Genomic DNA, 23,240 nt, shown 5'->3' with positions numbered 1-23,240 from the left:
AGCTCTGTTAGGAAAAAAAAATTTAATGACTACTACAGTTCATTGTTTGGCATATTCACTCTTACATGGCCCTTTCTCACAAACCCATAGTCTTCTTCCCATGTACAAAATTTCTAGACTACTCCCACTTAACCAAATCTAAATATATCATGTGAAATTGGAAAACTATGCCTGGTACCATTAAAGCATTTTTATTGGGATACAAGTTGTGTAAAGTTGTGTAAAGTTGGTTTTGGTAAAATTGAACTTGAAATGTCAAGCAAGTGTTAAGAATAGATACATAGGACTCTTAGATTTGGATGTGATATTTATTAGCAGAGAAATGATAGTTTATAATTGAAGTGAATGGATAAGAAGAATAGAGAAGGAGATCTCAGCAGGTGAGAAATTTAAACAAATTTTGGAAGATCCTCAGTTGGAAGAGTAGTCACTGACTTGACAGGACATATAGACATAAAGCAGTTGGCCACTGGGACCCCTTTGTCACCCCGCACAGTCAGGATGCTCTCCTTCAGTCAGGAGTCTATTTTCTGGAGAAATTAAGCTGCAGAACCTCTAGATTTGGGACCTTCAGGCACAGAAGAAGATGAGAGTGAAATAGAGGTCTGAGAATGAGGAAATTTAAAATACATGGTCTGAATAATGGAACTCTTAGCTCTTGTCCCCCAGAAAACCAGTGGCTAAGATTAAACCTCATAAGGTAGGAGACTGGACAATTCTTCAGTTGAAAAACTAAAATGCCCTTAAGAAAAGACTTTTAATGTGGTTACCCAGAGAATGTACCTTATGGGCTTTCCGTGACAGGGGGGTTAATTGACTGAGGACCCCAGGCATTAGGCTTCAAAATCCATCAGTACTTTTGCATCAAGATCATACCTCCTATGGGCTGCTCCATGCCCATAATCAGTGCAGTGGGGATACTAAAGCAAACCTATTCCTGGGAAATGGGACTCCATTGTCAGTGACTTGGCTTAAGGATTCCTTGATGGTTTTGCTTAGGCTGCATGCCAACCTAGGATGTTTCCACTTCCACCTAACCTTCTTTTCCTTTTTCCCTCACTAAGGCTCAGACTTGCATTGTAATCAGCTTTTTGCATTGCTTTCCCAGCCTTCTCCTGCTCCTTCCCTATTTCCTCTCAGGCAGATATTTCTGATAACAGAATCATTTCACATTTAATCCCATCTTGGTGTCTGAAGACCAAGTCTACAGCTAGAGGTTCTAGGAGTGATGCAAGAAAATAGGAGGTAAGGTGGGGACATGAGCCTGGCTCTCTTACCATGTGGCAGGCAGAAGATGCTGTCCTGGCTGGTAGATGTGGCACCAATAGATGGCTCAGAGTGGCAGTTCAACTGCTAAAGACTTACTAATGGTGACCTTGGGAAATTTTATGGCAGAGGGGAATATTGTGAAAGATTTCATATTTGGACAATAGGGGGTTATTTTAACTTGTATTGACACCCTGTGTAAGGATAAATGAGACTGAGAATAGTTGATAAGCACTAATATCTAAGAGTGAAAAGCAGAGAGTCTTGGTGGTAGTCTCTAAAGAGGCCTTCTATACCAGTAGTAGAAGGGCAGACACAGTAAAACAGTAGGGCTGAAGACCTGATTGTGAGTTGCAGAGCTCCAGAGGTATTCAGATAGTCAGTCCATGCACATGTGTTATGCAAAGGGCAGGGTCCTGATAGGAATAATCAGGGGTTCTGAAAAGTATGATAGGACATCTGGATGGATGCCCCTGAGGATGTTGACTTGACAACTACAGCTGCACCCTCTGGGCAGGCAGAGGTGACCCACCTCTACCTCTAGTAAGGGCTAGAAACCTCACTGTCTTAGAAGATGCTATATAGTCCTCTCTCCAACAAGGCAACAGGTTCTCCCCTCAGGAGTTGCTCTCACCTCCTCTTCTGGCAGCTGGGCCAATTAATGAGGGTGCTGTTAAGCATCTATAAAAAAAAAGAGGGGCACCTGGGTGGCTCAGTCAGTTGAGTGTCTGTCTCTTGATTTCAGCTCAGGTCATGATCTCATGGTTCATGGGTTTGAGCTCCGCATTGGGCTCCGTGCTGATAGGACGGAACCTGCTTGGGATTCTCTCTCTTTCCCTCTCTCTCTGTCCCTCCCTTTCCATCCCCACTCCCTCTCTCTCTGTCTCTTAAAATAAATAAACATTTAAAAATTAAGCAAAAGAATGGAGGAGCAAGAGGCTGAGGACAGTTAACCCAGTAGAAAGCACAATTCTTTGCTCATTTGCCAGATCTGAACCAATTTTCAGTTTCAGAAATCATTGACCAAAGAGGTGGGTAGATTCCTAGCAGAAAGGACCCTATGTTGGTCCAAGTATATATCTTGACAATATCTCCAGTTTTCGCCCAAAAGGGCCTCTGACCACTTGTGTGGGTGACGGTACACTGTGAGAAAGGAAACAACCAGACATTTTGAAGTCCAAGTTGACATTGATTCCCCAAATGCCTACAGTCCAAATCACACTGGGCCCCATGTGTTCATAAACTCCCCTGCTCCCGTGGTGATCATTTTCCCAGTCCCGGAGTGTATAATTGGAACAGATATACTTGACAATTGAAGTTAACCCCCTTACTGGGCCTTCATCTCTGGAGTAAAAGCTTTCACAATGGGAAAAAACACATGGAAACTTTAGAAACTGTCCCTCTCCCACCCAAGGTCAAAATTGTAAAGCAAACACAATTTCTTATCCCGGGGAAAAGAGCAGTGATTAGTCCCACAATTAAAAACCTAAAAGATGGAAGGGTCCTAGTGCCTATCATTGCTCTATTTAAGTTGCTAGTCTGGCCCCTGCAAAAACTGGATGAATTTTAGAGAAAGACTATAGGCCACTGCAGGCTTAACCAATTGGTAGCCCCAACTGCAGCTGCTTTGCCAGATGTGGTATCCCTGCTGGAGCACACTAGTCAGCCTTCAGTGTAGGGTGTGCAGCCACCGATTTCGAGAATGCATTCTTTTTGTTCCAATTAGAAAAGAGGATCAAGAACAGTTTGCGACTTCTGGCTTCGGCTCCAATATGCATAGTGCTGTCATTACAACAAAAAAAAAGGTGAATCATTGTTCACACTGTTCAACACACCCAATCACTGTTCTTGACTCATTAGTGAACTGAGTTTGCAGGGCAAACTCCCATCCTGAAATCTGTATAAACAGACAAATCCAGATAGTTACTAATGACATCTGCTTCCTTGGAACAGAGCCTGCTGGAAACTGGTAGGAACACTTACATGGTGATTTTGATGAATTAATGGAGGAAAAATAGGCATATCCACTCACTATTAAAGTAACACCCACCCTGTCAGTAATTGATAGATCAAAAAGGGAGAAAAGTCAATAGAGACATAGTTGACCTGAACAGCAATCAACTCAATCGATTGACATTTATAGAATATTCCATCCAATGACAGAATACAGTTTCTTCTTATGCTTACATGTAACATTCACCAAGGTAAACCATATAAGACTCTCAGCTTCATGAGGTCAGGATCTGGGTTTGTAAATCTCACTGTGGTATCCTTAGCACAACGTCTGGAACATAGGAGGTGCTTGATGAATATTTTTTGAATAAATGAATGAATTGTAATATTAGGTAACAAGACAAAGAATTTAGTCAGGATAGGAGTAGTAGTGCGATATAGTCTAACACAAAGAAAGTATATTAAAAATATTTAAGCTTCAAAGCTTAGAACTGCAAATCCACATCAGTAAATAACATAGAAACTTCTTCTGTCATAGAAACTGCCACTTGGTTAGTATTCCTACCCCCCCTGCTTTCATTTTGCCACTTGTTTAATACCTTCCAATAGCCCCCTGTGTTTAGCTTCCTGAGCCTGGCAATCTAAGTCTTCTATAACCAGGGCTTTCCTTAATTATCTTACCTTACCTCTTATTTATTTCTCAAATAGTTTGCTTCACCTCTGTTATTACCACTAAATAATCATTTTGACTCAAGTCTTTGATCAATATATAGCTCCCCTTTTTTCCCATCCAAATCCTTCTCTTTTGGGGGATCCTGAATGCTCTCTCTAGTCCGTGTTGATTGGCCTCTTTAAAAAAACTTGTAAGACATTTATTGTCTGTGCTTCACATTTTGGCATTTCATCATATATTGCCTTGAATTTTACCTGTTGCATATGTACATTTCTTGTATAAGCTTCTAGAGTTCTAGGTCATATCTCATTCAGGTCAACATTAATATAAAAATAATTTGTATCCCAGTAGTTTATCAATAAGATAATTTCTCTTAGAACTTAGAGTGTGAGGCACCTGGGTGGCTCAGTCAGGTGAGAGTCTGACTCCTGATTTTGACTCAGGTCATGATCTCATGGTTTGTGAGTTCCGGCCCCCACATCGGGTTCTGTGATGACAGTGTGGAACCTGCTTGGGATTCTCTCTCTCCCTCTCTTTCTGCCACTCCCCTGCTGACTGACACACTCTCTCTCTCTCAAAATAAATAAATAAAATAAAATAAAAAGAACTTAGAGTGCATTTTCCCATTGAAACAATATTAAAAAGAGTTAGATTATCTTTTTTTTTAATTTTTTTTTCAACGTTTATTTATTTTTGGGACAGAGAGAGACAGAGCATGAACGGGGGAGGGGCAGAGAGAGAGGGAGACACAGAATCGGAAACAGGCTCCAGGCTCTGAGCCATCAGCCCAGAGCCCGGCGCGGGGCTCGAACTCACGGACGGCGAGATCGTGACCTGGCTGAAGTTGGACGCTTAACCGACTGTGCCACCCAGGCGCCCCCCAAAAAAGAGTTAGATTATCTTTTACCTTTATAAAAGTGTATTTAACAAATGATGTTAACTGAACCATATTACTCTGGTGGGCTAAGCTTGGAATCCTTGGAGCAAAGGTCTGCGCAGCAGTATTTTGCACTACTTCCATCAGTCTCTGATTATTGGTTTAAAAACTCTTCATACTTGAGCAGTGGCTTATTTCATTAGGGTATAGTTTCCTTAAGATAAATCAGTTTAGCCTCTTAAATTTGTGGGACTTTCATGGAGTTTCTTCTGGAGCAAGTTTGTAATTGGGGAAGGTGGACTGAAAGCCGTTTATGATGCCAGTGTATAATTTTCAAAGACAACTAATGCGTGCCTGAGAAATATCACCCAGTTATGTTTTTTTTTAAGTATTTTTTTTTTTAATTTTTTTTTCAACGTTTATTTATTTTTGGGACAGAGAGAGACAGAGCATGAACGGGGGAGGGGCAGAGAGAGAGGGAGACACAGAATCGGAAACAGGCTCCAGGCTCTGAGCCATCAGCCCAGAGCCTGACGCGGGGCTCGAACTCACGGACCGCGAGATCGTGACCTGGCTGAAGTCGGACGCTTAACCGACTGCGCCACCCAGGCGCCCCTCACCCAGTTATGTTTTAATGGTAATCAAATATGCATAGTGGAGAATTGTCACAACCAAGGGATTTGTTTTATCACTGGTGTTATTTTTAGAGACAAGAACTTTCCTGGTCTCAGCTGACCTAATTATCCTATTGATACAATTTTTAAAATCCTAATAATTATAACAAGTATCTAGGAGAGAATTAGTAAAGTTTTTAGAGAATTAACTATTTTTCAGGAGGAAGATATGAGCTCTAAAATATCTCAGTTTCACCTTGTGGAGCTTTAAATCAGCTGCTTCTGTTTTGTTTTTTTTTTTTTCTTTAAATGTTTTAATAAATTCAGTGACCTAGATCATGACCAACAAGGGTTATATAGAATTCGATTTGGAGATTTTTTAAAAAACATTAATGTGTAAGAATACGAGAAATAATTGGGGTTACTGCAAATGATTAGTTATTAGTTTAGGGATTAAACTTTTAATTCAAATTGGTATAATGCATTATTGCTCTGGCACTTGGCTAAACCTCTACTCAGCTCCAGCTATTTGTGATGAACGGTATCTGCATTGAAGTCTTAGCTTCCAGAACTGTCCTACTCTGCAATATTCTCTCAGTTCTTCTGGCCATCAACTTCATTGTCTGTTCTTCCTCTCTACTATTGTTATGCTGGTATCAATCATATGGATATATACATAATAATTGTTTAGCATGTGTGGCTTTTGGAGTCAGATTACTTGGGTTCTTTTTTTTCCCCCAAAGATTTATTTATTTATTTATTTATTTATTTATTTAATGTTTATTTATTTTTGAGAGAGAGAGAGAGACAGAGAAACAGAGCATGAGCAGGGGAGGGGCAGAGAGAGAGGGAGACAGAAAATCTGAAACAGGCCCCAGGCTCTGAGCTGTCAGCACAGAGCCCGACGCGGGGCTCGAACTCACAGACTGTGAGATCATGACCTGCGCCCAAGTTGGATGCTTAGCCGACTGAGCCACGCAGGTGCCCCTAAAAATTTTATTTTTAAGTAATCTCTACACCCAACGGGGGGCTCAAGATCAAGAGTCACATGCTCCACTGACTGAGCCAGCCAGGCACCCCAGACTACCTGGGTTCTAATAACAGTTTCACCACTTATTAGCTGCGTGTCTTTGGACCAGTTATTTAACATCTATCAGATGTGATTTTCTTAACAGTAAAATGGAAACAAATATATTAGCCGTCTCTATGGCTGTTGTAAGGATTAACTGAAAAAATCTGTGGAAAGCACTTAGCACAAGTACTGACTTGGCATATTGTTAGGATTCAAAAATATTGTAGTTATTACTATTACTTAAAAGGTATATACTATAGAATTTGAAATCACAGAACGTTATGGGGTAGAAGGCATTTGTCACTGAAATGTATTATTATTTAGAACATGAGTAAATGTAAAGATTTACTATTTATACTTTCAGGAATCCTTAAATATATTACTTAAACAGCTAGAAAAAGAGAAAAGGAGGCTTAAAAATCAAGTGAAAGACTATGCACTGAGACTGGAACAAGAATCAAAGGTTTGTTTTTATTCTGTACTAGAAATTTCTTTGTAACTGCCATGATTTTTAGTATGTTATCTACAAACCTACTATATTATTATCACAAAATACTTACAAAACTATTTCCTACACTATTTAAAAAAAACATAGAGACGTAAACTTGACTTAGTAATAGTCTTGCTAGTATTGCAAATCTTCTCTGATGTTGGGTTCTTTATTTTTGTATGTTTCTTGTAGGCTTACCACAAGACCAACAATGAGTGCCATACCTATCTAGCTGAAATGTCTCAGGTAACTTTTGTTTTCTTACTTCCAAATTTTAAGAGTTTCCTCTCACTATAAATTACATTTTTCACTTTTCTAGGTTTTTGATTGGTTCGATTTGATAAACATGTTGGGATTATAGGAGAAAATGTACCAAGTTTCTAAATATATAAAGTGAAAAAGCAAATTTATAGCTTTTATAAAAAGGCATAAAAGGAGATAAAACTTTCCCAAATTAAGGGAATTTTTTCATATTTGCTTCTTCTGTTATCTTTTAAGTTTGATCTGTAATTTCTAAAACTCAACCAAATAAGCAGTTATCCCTGTGCTATAATGAAATTCATGGTATTTTATGTCATAATTATGCACAGTGAGATCTAAGATAGATATAGCACTGCTATCACTAGAAAGGGCTAGCAACTTAGTACAGAATTGGAAAGTATGCAACTACAAATGACAGGACAGGAAAGTGATCAGTAAATTAAAAATGATGTTGCATATATTTTCCATAGTTTTTCATTTGCCTTTCAGTTTTATTTATGATGTTAGTATTATAGAGTTTTTGTTTTGATGTTGTCAGAGCTATCTTTTATTTATGGCTTCACATGTCATAGTTTAAAAGACTGTTTTCATCTCAATGTTTCATAACATTTATCACATCTTTTTTTTAGTAGTTGGTTACCTATTTAACATTTCAATATTTAAACCTTAGCAACTTTATTCTGATGGATGTTTTAAGATCACAATATGAGTTTAGTTTTCAATGTGCATTATCTAAATGGAAGCATCCAAAGAGCAGTTGGACATATGAATCTCAGGGAAGAAAAGATAAAAATTGGAGATATAAACATGGAAATTATTGGCATATAGATAGTAAATGAAGCCAAGTGAATGAATGAAATGTATCAGGGAGAATACACACAGGGTGAAAAGAAAAGAGAGTCTAGAATATAGCTCTGCAGAGTTTCAACAGTGATAGTCAAGGGACAAAGAGCCAAATAGAGGATTGGAGTCTTCAGAAGATAACTAGGTGAGGTAAGGAAGTAGAGGACCTTGAGGTCTAGGTTTGCCATAAAGATAGTCTGCTAGTCACTAATCTGGTGTTTCCAGAGGATCAATGAAAGGATTGAGAGGATGGAATTAAGACTGGGGATTGGAGTGGCACCTGGGTAGCTCAGTCGGTTAAGCATCTAACTTCGGCTCAGGTCATGATCTCGCAGTTTGTGAGTTCGAGCCCCGCATAGGACTCTGTGCTGACAGCTCAGAGCCTGGAGCCTGCCTCAGATTCTGTGTCTCCCTCTCTCTCTGCACCTCCCCCACTCACGCTCTGTCTCTCTCTGTCTCTCAGAAATAAATAAATGTAAAAAAAATTAAAAAAAAAAGACTAGGGATTGGAGCTGAGAAGGGGATGTATAGAACAATTTGGGAATGAAAGTCAGGGCAGTAGTGGGTAAACGGAGGCTTAGATTTCTAGTACTAAGATTAAATTAGGAAATTGAGACAAAGTAGGATCACTCCTTGTAGCCTCCTACCCATAAAACAGTCAGTTTATACTTGATGGTACTGGATACTTAGTTGGCAGCACTACTTACTCCTGCCTTTCATCAGACCATGAGTCCCCCTAGAATATGCTGCTTTTCATGCATGTCAACTCCGCTTCCCTGAAGTTCTAGCGTAAACGCTACCTGCTTTATGAGATTGTGATTTGATGAAAGAACCACAGATTTTGGAGTCATTGTAAATTTGGATTTAAAACCCAGCTTTGTACTTGAGTGTCATTTGAGCTTTGGGGCCGTAATTTCTTCCTTCTTGGTAGAAGGGGAAATAATAGTAGTGTCTTGCAGGGGATTTGTGAGTGTTTAGAGATGTAATATATGTAAAGTGCTGAGTAAAATGCCTGGCCCATAATACATTCTGAATTCTAATAAGTGGTGAGTATTATTTTCCTGTTTTTCTTTCCTGATCTCCCGAGCCTCCCTCTCTGTGACAGGGGCATTAGATTTTCTTCCTGCCTCAGCTTCCTCCTTTACCTTTGTTTATCTGAAAAATTCATTTAGGTGGAATAGGTTCTACTCTGATTATGCAGGATCACTGAACATACAATCAAAGCCTATTTTAACAGCTTCCCAGGAAGCTGTTAATCCTGTTCTCCAGTATAAATGTTAATAAGGATTTTCACTCTAGAGTGAATTGTTAATCTTTACAGTCAAAGATGGTTCTGACCATGTGGATACTCCAGTGACTGGAAAGGTCAGTGGATGATCTGCAGTTCTTTCCATGCTGAATACATAAATAATTATTCTTAGGTGGATAACTAGAGCTATTGGCTGAGTCTGTTGTGTATACTTCTGCTGTCTTCACTGTTTTGAATGAAACGGAGTTTCCATATCTCACGATTTTTCCAGTTTACACACTATGTGTATAGTTGATTTTCAAGAATATATAAGTACATTCATTACTTAAAAGCCAGGCAGAAAGACTGACTCGAGCTGCTTGTAACACATAATAAACTTAAGTTCTACTCCCATAAACATAGAATTTTAGCAGTGGATCTGAGACATTATTGAATATAATACTTTGGTTTAAAGATATGGAACCTGAGGCCATTCTGTTTCATTGTCAAGCAATTGTAATTATTAGAATTGTTAAAGCATCATGTGATGCTCCTTATTCTCCTTCCTTAAAATCTATTGGTTTTAGTTGCATCCTCTGAAGAATATAGAATAATTCTATACTTCTCCTGTGTAACAGCTTCTCAAATATTTGAAAACAACCCTTAAATGTTTCCATAGTTTTTTCCCCTACGCTAAAATATTAAATTACAACAAAAGTTACACTAGCAATTCCCTCCGACATGGGTTCTAACCTATCCAACTGTTCTCTTGTCTTTTCAAACAACTCTATTTTGTTATTGTTCAATTGAAAATAGAGTTCCCCAGATTTAAATCTAGACTTGAAATATAATCTCAATAGCATAGCTGTTAAAATCTTGCCATTTTTTTCCTCCTCTGCTGCCTGAGAAATCCTTGTGAAATACAGATACGATGTTGTTCCCCATTTAAAACCTTCAGTGACTCTGCATTGTCCAGAGGATCTCAGCAAAGCTTGTTAGAGTGGTCTACAAGGTCCTTTCCAACACACAGTGCCTGCCTTTCCATCCATGTTCCTGCTCACATCCTGTACTGCAGCCAGACCAGCCATATATGTGGTCCCTACATCTGTCATGTTGCCTTATAGTTGTAGGCCCTTGCTGCTCCTTCTGCCTGGAATGTCCTTTCCAGTTCTTGATTGGCTACTCGTCCAGGCCCCCTATAGCCCAAATTAGCATCTGCTTTATGCTTACAAAGCACCTGTGCAAACCTCTGTCGAGGCAGCGAATTGTACAATCTATTTATTGTGCTGTTTTCTCCAATAGATTGTAAGAATCATGATTTATCTTTGTGCCCTAGTGCTAAATTTGAGGTTGCCCATAGTGGATACTCCATAATATCTGCTGAGTGAATAAATGAATGAATTCCGTCTTCTGGTCCAATATGCCCAAAATTGCCCCTCTTAGCAAATGGTCTCACATCTTCATAAAAATGCTCTTGTCTTCTACCAAAATAAAACAAAAACAAACTTTTATTTTACCCTACCTTAATAAAACTACTACTAGGGTCACCTGGGTGGCTCAGGCAGTGAAGCCTCCGACTTTGGCTCAGCTCATGTTCTCATGATTCGTAAGTTTGAGCCCCACATTGGACTCTGTGTTGACAACTCAGAGCCCAGAGCCTGCTTTGGATTCTGTGTCTCCCTCTCTCTCTCTGCCCCTCCCCCACTCAAGCTTGCTGTCTCTCTCTTTCTCTTTCTCTCTCAAAAATAAATAAATGTTAAAAAACAAACAAAAACCCCCTACTACTTAGCTTTCCTTTTCTCAGTTAAACTTTGTGCAAAGGTGGATATACTCACTGTTTTGCTTTTACTCCTCGACCTCTTTCAACTCCCTCTGACTCCCACCACTGGCTGTGCCACAGTTTACTTTTTAATTGCCAAACACGACTCCTTTTCAATCCTCCTGGTAGTAAACATCTCTGAGGCATTTCATATTGCTAACCACGCTCACTTTTTTGAATATCCCTCATCTCTTGACTTTAATGACAATATTTTGTCCTGGGTTTTCCTATTGTTTAAATAATGGCCTTTGGCAATTCTCCCATCCCTTAAAAGATGCTTTCTCTAGTTTATATGATCAGCTCTCTTCTCTGTGTGTTCTTACTGAATGACCTCATTTACTCATGTCTTGAATTGCTATCTATCTCTAAGGTCATCAGCCTTGATTGTTCCACCACCTACAAAGAAGTCTCCACTCTTGTGCCGTGGAAGTATCTCAAAACAGACAAAAATAAAAATATGATCTTGTCTTTCCATTTCAGGACGCATACAGCTTCTATGGTCATATCTTCCTTAATGACAGAATGCATGTATTATTTATATTCAGTGTCTATTACAAAAACTTTTAATGATCTTTATACCCATAGATGATATGATTTAAACAATTTCCTCTGTATTTGTTATAAAAACCACATGGGATGTGGGGTTGAGATAGAGGGGTCTCCATAATATTTAGAAACCTTATAATCCTGGAGAAGGCCAGAATTTAGCTTCTCTTATGCATGCCACCTAAGGGCCTGGTTATAAAAGAGTTAATTGAGAATGGACTATTTCTCTTAGCTCAAAATCAGTCATGAAATAAGAGGACAAATGCTCAAATGTTTGTATTTCAGGTCTCTGACTCATACCAAGTTTCTAAAAGGCAACAGATGGATCAACTGCCTAGAATGAAAGAGAATTCAGTGAAAATGTAAGTCTAACTGTATCCTTCCTTTCTAATTAATTATATTTGCCTGTAGATGGTACTGACAAAACAGGTGTCCATTATATTTGGAAGTTGAACTTCTAGATTTTATAGCAACAATATAAAATAACAAACAGATGGTAGAAGAACTTAAAGAAGTTTGTGCTCTCTATTCACTATTTATATACATTTTTGTAGATCCCAAGAATATGTTTTGTCCTCCAACATGGTAAGTTCTTGTTTCCTAAGCTAGAACAATGCCATACCCAAGAAGAGCCTAAATCGACACCATTAACAACAATATAAATACAATTAAATTATCAGCCTTAACTTTTTTACTGACCAAAGATGGATACTGAAATTAGTGTAGATGACAGTGCAGTTTAAACTGTGTTTTCCTATGTAAACAAAGACAATTTAGGATGAATAAAGAACAGAGGAATTTTTTATGCATTTAGGAAGTTATGTCCACACATGATTTTTCCTGTTCTCTACTAAATCCAGAAGAATTAGTCAGGCAATTCTACCTTATTCTGTTTAGGAGAATATACTTATATATAAGTTAATGATATAAAAAAGTAAACCAAGATGTAAATTAGCTATAAATCAGAATTCTTTTCAAATACAGGCACTCAAGGTATATGCAATATCTTAGCAATTTTTTTTTCGTAGAGATTCAAGGGATACATTTTGTCCAATATTTGGTTAGATGGGTAAAAGTGTATTCTTCCTTCAGTAGTCATAGTTTAGTTTAGTTTAGTTTAGTTTAGTTTAGTTTAGTTTATTCTGATAGAGACAGAGCAGCACAAATGGGGGAAGGAGCAGAGAGAGAGGGAGAGAGAGAGAATACCAAGTAGGCTCCCTGCTGCCAGCTGTAGAGACCAGTGTGGTGCTCAGACCCATGAATTGTGACATCATGACCTGAATCAGAACCAACAGTTGAACACTTAGCCAGCTCAGCCATCCATGCACCCCATGGTCATAAATATTTTAAATTATAAATCATTATCCTGTATATTTTTATCAGTAGAAATATAATAGAGTTAAAACATTAAATTCTGGGAAAGAACTTCCCTCTGGAAACTATTATACCTGTGCTAGGGGGCCCCAAGACCACTCCCCTGTTCAGTGATTTGCTAAAACAACTCACAGGACTCAGCGTGTATTTGTGCACACAGCTAGGATGGATTTCAGCCAAAGGATACGAAGAAAAATCATCAAAGGAAAAAGGTATATGGGATGAAGTTTGGAGGCAACTAGGTACAAGTTTCTAAAAGTCCTCCAGTGGAGTCACATAGAACACACTTAATTCCTCCAGCAGTAGGTATATACCATGTGCAACAATGCATGAAGTTTTATCTTCCAGGGAAACTCATCAGATACAGTGCCTGGGGCGGCGGGGGGGGGGGGGGGGGGGGGGGGGGCGCCCACTGGTCACATATGTGCCCTGTGCTCAACACATACCAAATTCCAGACTTCCAGAAGGAAAACAGATGTTCACATAAACCATAGTGTTTGTACAGCTTAAGTACAGTGAGCCGTTCTTTTTCATTTAAGGAAAGTTATATCCGTGTATGGAACTTTTTACCACTAAGTTCCCAGACACCAACCAAGGGCCAACCTTGCAAACAGGCCTTTGTAAGGAAAGCAATTTCAGGCCTGGTACAGTCACCCTGCATATTTCTTTTTTTATTTTTACATATGTCTTCCGTTTCAAATTTCTTTTAGAAAGATATTACCTCTTTTATTCAAATCTACTTAAATAATGAAGGGAGAAATATTTTGAAAATACAGATAAAACTTACCCTAATCATCACACATATACATATATAACACTAGACTATACTCTGTTAGAGCAGTTTGATTTTCCACTGAATACTGTTGTAGATTGGATCTCTCAGGGAGACTCTGAAATCAGCATGCAAGAAGTTTACTAGTGAGCCTTCTTAAAATGAGTTCCTCGAGGGCAAGGGAAGGAAATAGGTTTAGGCAGAGAGAATAGGAGTGCAGTGCAGCTGCAGTCCCTTGTATCAAGCTGACTCATCAGTGGACGAAGCGTGGGCTTTCTTTCCTTCTAATGAGGTGACCTACCCTGAGAATCTGAGTCCTGTTTGCCATGTGTAAGTGGTACTCATCCACTTACTGTCAAATTGAGCAAGGCAGTATTAAAGGAGCCTTGAGCAAATGACCTAGATACCAAACTCCTTCCTCCTGGCCCCCTGCTGTATCACCCTGGCAGTCAGTGTCTGCTGGGCCTCCATGACATCTGTCTGAATTGAGCTAGAGGTGCTGGTGCATCAGAGGTGGATGACGTGGTCTGAAATACCTGCTCAGTAAGCTTGTTTGGGCCCTCTGGCACCGCACTGCTTGAGCTCAGATGTATCACTTCCATCTTTGATAAAACCTAATGTCGAATATAGTGCCTGGCATGAATAGGTGTTTACTAATTTTTTTAATGAATGCATGAGTGAATAAATGATTACACAAATAGACAAACAACTCTTCATTTTCTAGAAGTATTAATAACGCAAATAACTCAAATAATAGAAACATTTCTATATACCTATAACCTTCCAAATTAGGTATATATAATTGGCACTACTTTAAAATATTATTGGGGCGCCTGGGTGGTTCAGTTGTTTAAGCGTCCAACGCTTGATCTCCATTCAGGTCATGATCTCAGGGTTCCTGAGATTGAGCTCCGCATCAGGCCCTGCTCAGATAGCATAGAGCCTGCTTGGGATTCTCTCCCTCTCTCCCTCTCTGCCCCTCCCCCACTCATGCGTACTCTTGCCCTCTTGCTCATTTATTATTAAAATAAATAAATAAACTTAAAAAAATTGTACTTAATTACTGCCTTAACTCTGGAATTTAGTATACTTTTTGATTTTAGTCTTAAAATCAAGTTTTAGAAAAATAAAGAAAACCAAGTTTTAATGTTAAGCACCCCACAGAAGAGGATATCCAAATGGCCAATGGACATGTGAAAATGTACTCAACACCATTACTTATTCAGCCAAATGTAAATTAAAATCATGAGATGACCAGGGGTGCCTGGCAGCTCAGTCAATTGAGCTACCGACTCTTGATTTCGGCTCAGGTCATTATCCCAGTGTCGTGGGATCAAGTCCCACATTGGGTTCTGTGCTGGGTGTGCAGACTTCTTGGGTTTCTTCCTCTCCCTCTCCCTCTGCCCTTCTCCCTAGCTTGCTCTTGCTTTCTCTCTCTCTCAAAAAAAATTTTTTGAGAGGCCACCACAAATTTTAAGATTGATAATTCCAAGTGTTGTCAAAGGTATGGAGGATGTGTAAATTTATGCAACCACTTTGGAAAGTTTAGTATTACTTTCTACATTTAGATGATTATATAACTACTCTATGACCCAACAATTGCATTCTTAGTTACATACCTAACCAAATGGTACATACATTTACACCAAAAAAACCTGTCCAAGAATGTTTCATAGAAGCTTTATTCATAACAGCCATAAGCTGAAAACAACTCAAATATCTATCAGTAGCAGAATGGGGGCGCCTAGGTGGCTCAATTAGTTAAGTATCAGACTTCTGATTTTAGCTCATGTCATGATCTCATGTTTTGTGAGATTGAGCCCTGCATTGGGCTCTGTGCTGACAGCGCAGAACCTGCTTGGGATTCTCTCTCTCCCTCCCCTTCTACCTCTCTGTAGTTCATGCACACACCCTCTCCCCCTCAAAATAAATAAACATTTTTTAAAAATAGTAGAATTGATAAAATTTTTTAAGAGATACAAATTTATACATCTATGTTAATCATATAAAAACAAATATTCATATATTTATTAATAATAACATGAATATATTATATATATGAATAATAACAACAATAAAAACAAACTACAGCTCACACAACATCATGGATAATCATCACAGTGTTGGGGAAAAGAGGCCAGAAATAAAAGAACACGTATGATTCTATTTATATCATGTTCAAAGACAGGCAAAATTAAACTGTGGTGTCAGAAGACAGGATAGTGTTTACTAATGGAAAGGAGAAGGCGGATGATAATTGGGAGGAGCCCAAGGTATTCCAATGTGATGGCAGTGTTCTGTTTGTTGACCTGGGTAGTGGTTACATGAGTATTCACTTTATTATAATTCATAGTGCTTACAACAATGTTTTATGCACTCTGTATATGTATTATACTTAAAGCAGTATTTTAAAAATCAAGTTTTAGTGGCTTTTAATGTTTGCTTTGGTTGATATTCCTACATATGCTAATATTAAATATCGACTTAGGGAGTTTTCCTAATGTTCAGAATAAATCAGAGCATTAGGAAATACCCATTTCACTGTGATATGCTGTTTTTTAAAAAATATTTATTTATTTTGAGAGGAAGAAAGGGAGAGAGAGAGCATGCACGTGGGGGAGGGGCAGAGAGGAGGAGAGAGAATTCCCAGTAGGCTCTGTGCTTACAGCATATGGTGCTTACAGCCCCATGTGGGGCTGGATCCCACAAACCAGGAGATCATGACCTGAGCTGAAGTTAAGAGCCAGATGCTTAACTGACTGAGCCACTGACTGTGATATACTATATATTTTTTTAAGTCTATCGAAGAGGGATAAGTGAATATTAGCCACCACATATACTCCTACTTTGTGGAACCATGCCCAGAAATGAACAAGATATCTATACTGCTATTGAAAGATGTATTCCGAGATCCTTGTATAGACTGATTTGAAAAAAAGATACAGGGCACCTGGCTGGTTCAGTCAGTGGAGCATGAGACTCCTGATCTTGGGGATTTAAGTTCAAGCCCCACATCAGGTGTAGAGATTACTTAAAAATAAAATATTAAAAAAATAAAAAAAGGATAAATAAGAGATATTATTTTTAAGATAAGTAGAAATCATCTCTTTAGGATGAAGTTTGGAAGTTGCTGAAAACTTCTAGACAAGTTAATAGGTAACCTTATTATTATGACTAATGGCATGTATTAACTATAAAAAATCATTTTCCTACAAGCAAGGAGTTCAAAAGCTGGTAACACAAGCAGTGCTTCCTAAAAGTAAACAACTATAAAATTAATTTTTCTTTAGTGTGAACAGCCTCATTTTTTTTTTTTCTGTTTAGAAGTGTTCTAGAGTGATGAAAAGTTCTAGAGGAAGAAAATAACAAAGCAATCCTTTAGTGCCCTGGAATCACAGGACCTGAGGGAAAATGATTCTAGGACTCACTAAGAGATAGATTATTCAGGGAACCTCCTTTTGATAAGAAAAGCAGCTAGAATAGAGAAAACACAACCAAAATATCCAACATTAAGGGAATGAATAATTTAATAAACTATGAGGATATTATGAAGTTACAAAATATTACATTCTAGGAAATTATATAACTGACATAGGAAAACATTTATTTATAGTAGTAAGTAAAAATTATAATACAAAATAGTAAGGTGGGATTATGAATGACTTATACCTTCTGGCATTTTCTATAAGAATATGTGTACTTTTACACAACCTAAAGTACCCAGCTTATAATGGGTATTCAAGATATAGAGCTAGTTTTATAAAGTTCCATTGGTTCTGCTAAGAAAAGAACAATAAAGATTTTAAATAAGCACAGAAAAAAACTAAACCTTGATAACTTCACTTGGAACTAGACGTGTGTAGGAAGTCAAGGTAATTATTAACTGGGTACTTGTGTCTAATTGCTTTTCATGTTTCCACTTGTTTCTGTAGGGTAGAATTGGGGCAGCCATTTTAAAGAAAAGAATATGTATTCTTTTTAATCATTTTTAACTATATTATATTAATGGAGAAAAATCAAGGGGCACCTGGCTGGCTCACTCAGTAGAGCATGCAACTCTTGATCTCAGGGTTATGAGTTTGAGCCCCATGTTAAGTGTAGAGATTATTTAAAAAATTTTTTTAATTTTAAACTTAAATAAAATAAAGGAAAAAAGGCAAGAGAAAATTCATCTACTAGAATGACTATGGAATCCCTCAAGTCAAAATAACAGTGTAAGTATTTGTGTAGATAATGCAGTATGGTATTTTAAAAAATAGTGAAAAGTAAGGTGGTAACTGAAAAATTTGACTGGGTTTGGAGCAGATAGATGAATCAGTTTTTGCCTCCACCACTTAGATTTAATGTGGCTTTATGTAAAGTAACCTCCCTCATACTCTGTTTATTCACCTGTTATATGGGCATGATGAAATCCAGATTGAATGGTTAATATGAAAATTAGAGATTATTGAAAAATCCCTAGTTCCATAATACCAGCTGTTATTATTATTCTACAATGTATAGTATTTTTTGAATATAAAGAATTAGCAAAGTAACAAAGAATTTGTTTGTGGGAAGAGAATAAAAGATATGACAATAATTTGAAACTGCAAATGACAAAACATAATCTTGCAAGGGTCTAAGCTACTATGATGTATATAAAAGCCACAATGCACAGGAATGGAAAGTGGTTTCCAAATTTTATTTACCATGACTGTTAGCATATTGTGACCCACTATACCCACATATATATTTATATATAACTGAAAAAACATTATGAAACAGTACATAGTCTTATTATATGTGATGCACCCTGGTATTTTCTATTTTGTTTTATTTTTTTATATTGCTGTTATAATTCACTAAATAAATCCACTATTTTTGGGGGGTCCAGCGTGGAGCCCAATGTGGAGCTTGAATTCACAGCCCTGAGATCAAGACCTGAGCTGAGATCAAGAGTCAGATGCTTAACCAACTGACCCCCTTGCGCCCCTCAGTCCCCTTTGACCTATATCAATTGCAGTTTGAAAAACACTGTTCTAAAAGATATCTAGGAAATTAAACATATTTTTAGAGTTAAGTATCTCAGCTTGATGATTAGTGTCATCATGTCAGTTGGATCCTATAGAGATCATTGATATTAAGGAAGCTATTTGAAATATTCTCAGCACACTATAAAAGCATTAAGTATAGTAAACAATGTAGAATGTATAATGAGCTATGAATTGAATATGATATAACTGAATGCTTGTGGTTAATTCCATATTACACCAGAAGATGAAATTATTCTAAAACATTGCTATTTAATTAAGGAAACATTTTAGCATAGGAAATGGTTTATTCCCAAAGTGCATTTAAAAAATATTTATATTGAGATATAATTTACATACAATGAAACTCATTGCTTGTTGGAATATTCACAAAGTTACAAAATCATCACCACTAGAATATTTTCATCTCCCCCCAAAACCCTTTTACCCATTAGCATTCACTTTCTATTCCTCTCTCCCCCTAGCCCCTGCCAATCACTAATCTACTTTCTGCCACTATAGATCTGTTTATTCTTGTTATTTCATATAAATGGAAGAAAACAATATGCAGCCTGGTATGCCTTTGTCATTTAGCATAATTTTTCAAGGTTCATCTGTGTAGGAGCATATATCAGTATTTTATTCTTTTTTGTGTCTGAATAATATTCCAGTGTTTGGATCTATCACATTTTGTTTATCCATTAATCAATTGATGGACGTTTGGGTTGTTTATATCTTTTGACTATTTTGAATAATGGTGCTATGAACATTCCTGCTGCATATAAGTTTTTAATTCTGTTGGGTAGATGCCCTGAAATGGAATTGTTGGGTCAATTGATAACTGTTTATCTTTTTGGGGAACTGCCCAACTATTTTCCAGAGTGGCTGCACCATTTTATATTCCCACTAGTAATGTATGAGTGTTCCAGTTTCTCCACATCTTTATCAACATTTGTTATTGTCCTTTTTTTTCCCTCTCCTAGTAGATGTGAAGTAGTATCTCATTGTAGTTTTGATTTGTACTTCCTAAGGACTATTGATGTTGAGCATCTTTTTCTGTACTTGCTTGCCATTCATATATCTTCTTTGTAGAAATGTTTATTCAAGTCTTTTGCCCATTTTTAAATTGACTTGTTGTCTTGTTGTTGTGTTATAAGAGTCCTTTATATATTCTGGTTACCAGACCTTATCTGATACATGATGTGCAAATATGTTCTCCCATTTTTGGTCACTTTTTTTTCTTTCTTTAATGATGTCTTTTGAAGCATAAAAGTTTTGATTTGGATAAAGTACAATTGATCTACCTTCCTAGGATTTGTTTTTCTTGGCTACTTGTGCTTTAGGTATCGTATCTAAGCCTAATTCAACAACACAAAGATTTATAGATATGTTTTCTTCTAGGTTTAATAGTTTTAGTTCCATTTTTTAGTCTTTTTTGAGTTAATTTTTGTATATGATGTGAGACTGGGGTCCAGTTTCATTCAGTCTTTTGCATGTGTCTATCCAGTTGTCCTAGCGCCATTTGTTACAAAGAATATTCCTCCCCAATTGATTGTCTTTGCACCCTTTTAAAAAATCAACCATATTGAGGCACCTGCGTGGCTCAGTCAGTTGAGCGTCCAACTTTGGCTCAGGTCATGATCTTGTGGTCCATGGGTTCGAGCCCCATGTTGGGCTCTGTGCTGACAGCTAAGAGCCTAGAGCCTGCTTGGGATTCTGTGTCTCCCTCGCTCTCTGCCCCTCCCCCATTCATGTTCTGTCTCTCTCTGTCAAAAATAAATAAACATCTAAAAAAATTTAAAAACATAAAAAACCAACCATATGGAAAAAAAGGGGGGCACTTGGGTGTCTCAGTTGGTTAAGCATCCAACTCTTGATCTCAGCTCAGGTCTTATTCTCAGCGTCATGAGTTCAAGCCCTGCATTTGGCTCCACATGGGGCATGAAGTCTACTTAAAAGGAAAAACAAAAAATAAAAAAAAAATTAAGCATAAACATAAGAGTTTATTTCTAGGCTCTCAGTTCTTCTATTCCATTGGTCTATAAGTCTATCCTAATGCTAGTGCCGTGCTGTCTTGATGACTAACTTTTCAGTAATTTTGGAATAAGTTAGTGTGAGTACTCCAACTTTATTCTTCTTTTTCAAGATTGTTTTGGTTGTTTGGAGTCCCTTTAATTTCCATATGAATTTTAGGATCAGTTTTTTCAGTTTTTTCACAGGGATACCAGAGGGCTGGGGGAAAAGGCTAAGGCGAGTTAAAATGCTACAAAGTTGTGTTCTTGCTGAATTTCAGTTGTGTGTGTGTGTGTGTGTGTGTGTGTGTAGTGTGTTTAATAAATTCTCCAGAATTGCTACAAATCCTTGGTTAATTTCCAGAGCTCTGAAAAAGTTGCTTCTGACCATTTTTGCCAATTTTTTCATTGATTTTATGGAGAAAAGAATTTTCTAAAATCCTTATTCTATCATTTTCCCCAGCATCACTCCCTGAGTAAAAGATTTTTGAAAAGCATCTTGGAGGGAATTGAAGCTGACTCTACTCCCAAATAAGAGCGTGGGAAAGTTGGCTTTATAAAGATATGTAAGTCAATAAAGGAAAGATAGTCCCATGGAAATTCAAGAAAAGGACTTCTAATATAACTGGGCCCAAGATATTAAAGCTAGAATTCAAGGTAGCTTTAAAAAACTGAGCAGAACTTCATAGATCTTCACGTTAGTGGTCTGCCATACAAAATAGTAATTAAAGGCACAGACTTTGAACTCAGCTATCTGGATTCAAATTCCAGATCCACTTACTAACTATATAACCTCATTTTTCTCATTTATCTAACAGGGGTAATAATAGTACCTACATCATAGGCATTTTCATTGAGGTTGATAAGAATCCATCTTTGAATCTATGAATCAATTCATAGACTAGAATAGATTTTAGAATAGTCCCTGGCAGGGGTGCCTGGGTGGCTCAGTCAGTTAAGCATCCAACTTCGGCTCAGGTCATGATCTCGCGGTTCATGAGTTCAAGCCCCACATCAGGCTCTGTGCCGACCGCTCAGAGCCTGGAGCCTGCTTTGGATTCTGTGTCTCCCTCTCTCTCTGCTCCTCCCCTTCTCATGCTCTGTCTCCCTCTCTCTCAAAAAATAAACATAAAAATAAGAATAGTCCCTGGCGGGGCGCCTGGGTGGCGCAGTCGGTTAAGCGTCCGACTTCAGCCAGGTCACGATCTCGCGGTCCGTGAGTTCGAGCCCCGCGTCAGGCTCTGGGCTGATGGCTCAGAGCCTGGAGCCTGTTTCCGATTCTGTGTCTCCCTCTCTCTCTGCCCCTCCCCTGTTCATGCTCTGTCTCTCTCTGTCCCAAAAATAAATAAACGTTGAAAAAAAAAATTAAAAAAAAAAAAAAAGAATAGTCCCTGGCATAAATTGTGTGCTGTAAAAATGTTGCTGTTATTTTTATGTAATCAACTAGTTCAGTCTCTATTTCACTTTTCTTTTCATTACCAACTGCCATCTTCACTCTCTGTATCTTTTTAATATCACAGACCTTGGTCTTAGTTTCAATTTTATTATAATTTTTGGTAACATATCTTTGGCTTACTTATTTCCTTACTCTCCTTGCTCAACTTCATGGTCACTGTCTATATTTTCTTAGCTTTAATTCATATTTCCAGAGGTAATATCAGAATGGTCCATCTCATCCCTCTTTGAACAGAGCTTTCTACATTAGGCCACCTCATGGGCTCCTTCCTGGCCTTTGGATTATCTGCCCTTGAGATGGTTGCCTGTCTGTAATGAGATAATGTGGTATAACATATGGCTGTTTAGGATGGTACCATAAGCATATAATGTTTCTGTTGTACACAGTGGTGACTGAAAAATCATGATTAACACTTCTTTTACTTCAGGGTAAGATATAATCCAGTTAATCAGAAGACAATGAATGCCAAGAGAGGACCAGGAAAAAAGATTACAAGATCAAACCATCTTCCAAAACTCGATCCGTAATTCTAGAAGTGGAATTCTATTTCTTCCTTTTTCTCGTCCATAATATTCAACTTATGAAGTTAATGTTCAACACATTTTTCAGGGAATTAAATAGACAAGAAAGAGCTATCAAACTTCTCTTTAGCTCCTCTTACAAAAGTTTTTTCCTTTGTCTGTATTAAAGTAATTTTCTTAAGTGATCTAATATAAGTGATCTAAAATACCTAATAGTGTTGCTTTTGATTTTAAAAATATCCTGAAAGTTTCCATTATTACACTTGCCTTTAATAATATATCCATGATCTGTGCTGGTAGTAATTGGTTTCTAGTTGGTTGTTAGCTAAAAATGTGAGCTCATCAAAACATTTAGTTCTTATAGGCTATATCATATTCAGATCTTTTAAACTTATGGTTTAGCAACAGATGTTGGTGAGGATATGGAGGAAAGGGAACCCTCTTGCACTGATAG

The 23,240-nt window shown here is 37.7% G+C and overlaps 1 protein-coding gene across 1 annotated transcript in view; it reads left to right on the top strand.

Moving 5' to 3' along the window:
- CCDC169 (coiled-coil domain containing 169) overlaps positions 1 to 22,999 on the top strand; it is a 46,555-nt gene extending 23,556 nt beyond the window's left edge. Inside the window, exons 5-8 of the mRNA XM_043576927.1 lie at positions 6,820 to 6,918; positions 7,138 to 7,191; positions 11,928 to 12,004; positions 22,693 to 22,999. Coding sequence (XP_043432862.1) covers positions 6,820 to 6,918; positions 7,138 to 7,191; positions 11,928 to 12,004; positions 22,693 to 22,792 — 330 coding nt within the window. The 3' untranslated portion in view covers positions 22,793 to 22,999. The remainder of the gene's footprint in view (positions 1 to 6,819; positions 6,919 to 7,137; positions 7,192 to 11,927; positions 12,005 to 22,692) is intronic.
- The last annotated feature ends 241 nt before the right edge of the window (positions 23,000 to 23,240 follow it).

This window comes from Prionailurus bengalensis, chromosome A1 (genome assembly GCF_016509475.1).
Source record: "Prionailurus bengalensis isolate Pbe53 chromosome A1, Fcat_Pben_1.1_paternal_pri, whole genome shotgun sequence".
NCBI lineage: Eukaryota > Metazoa > Chordata > Mammalia > Carnivora > Felidae > Prionailurus > Prionailurus bengalensis.
This window is presented reverse-complemented; position numbering and strand designations above follow the sequence as displayed.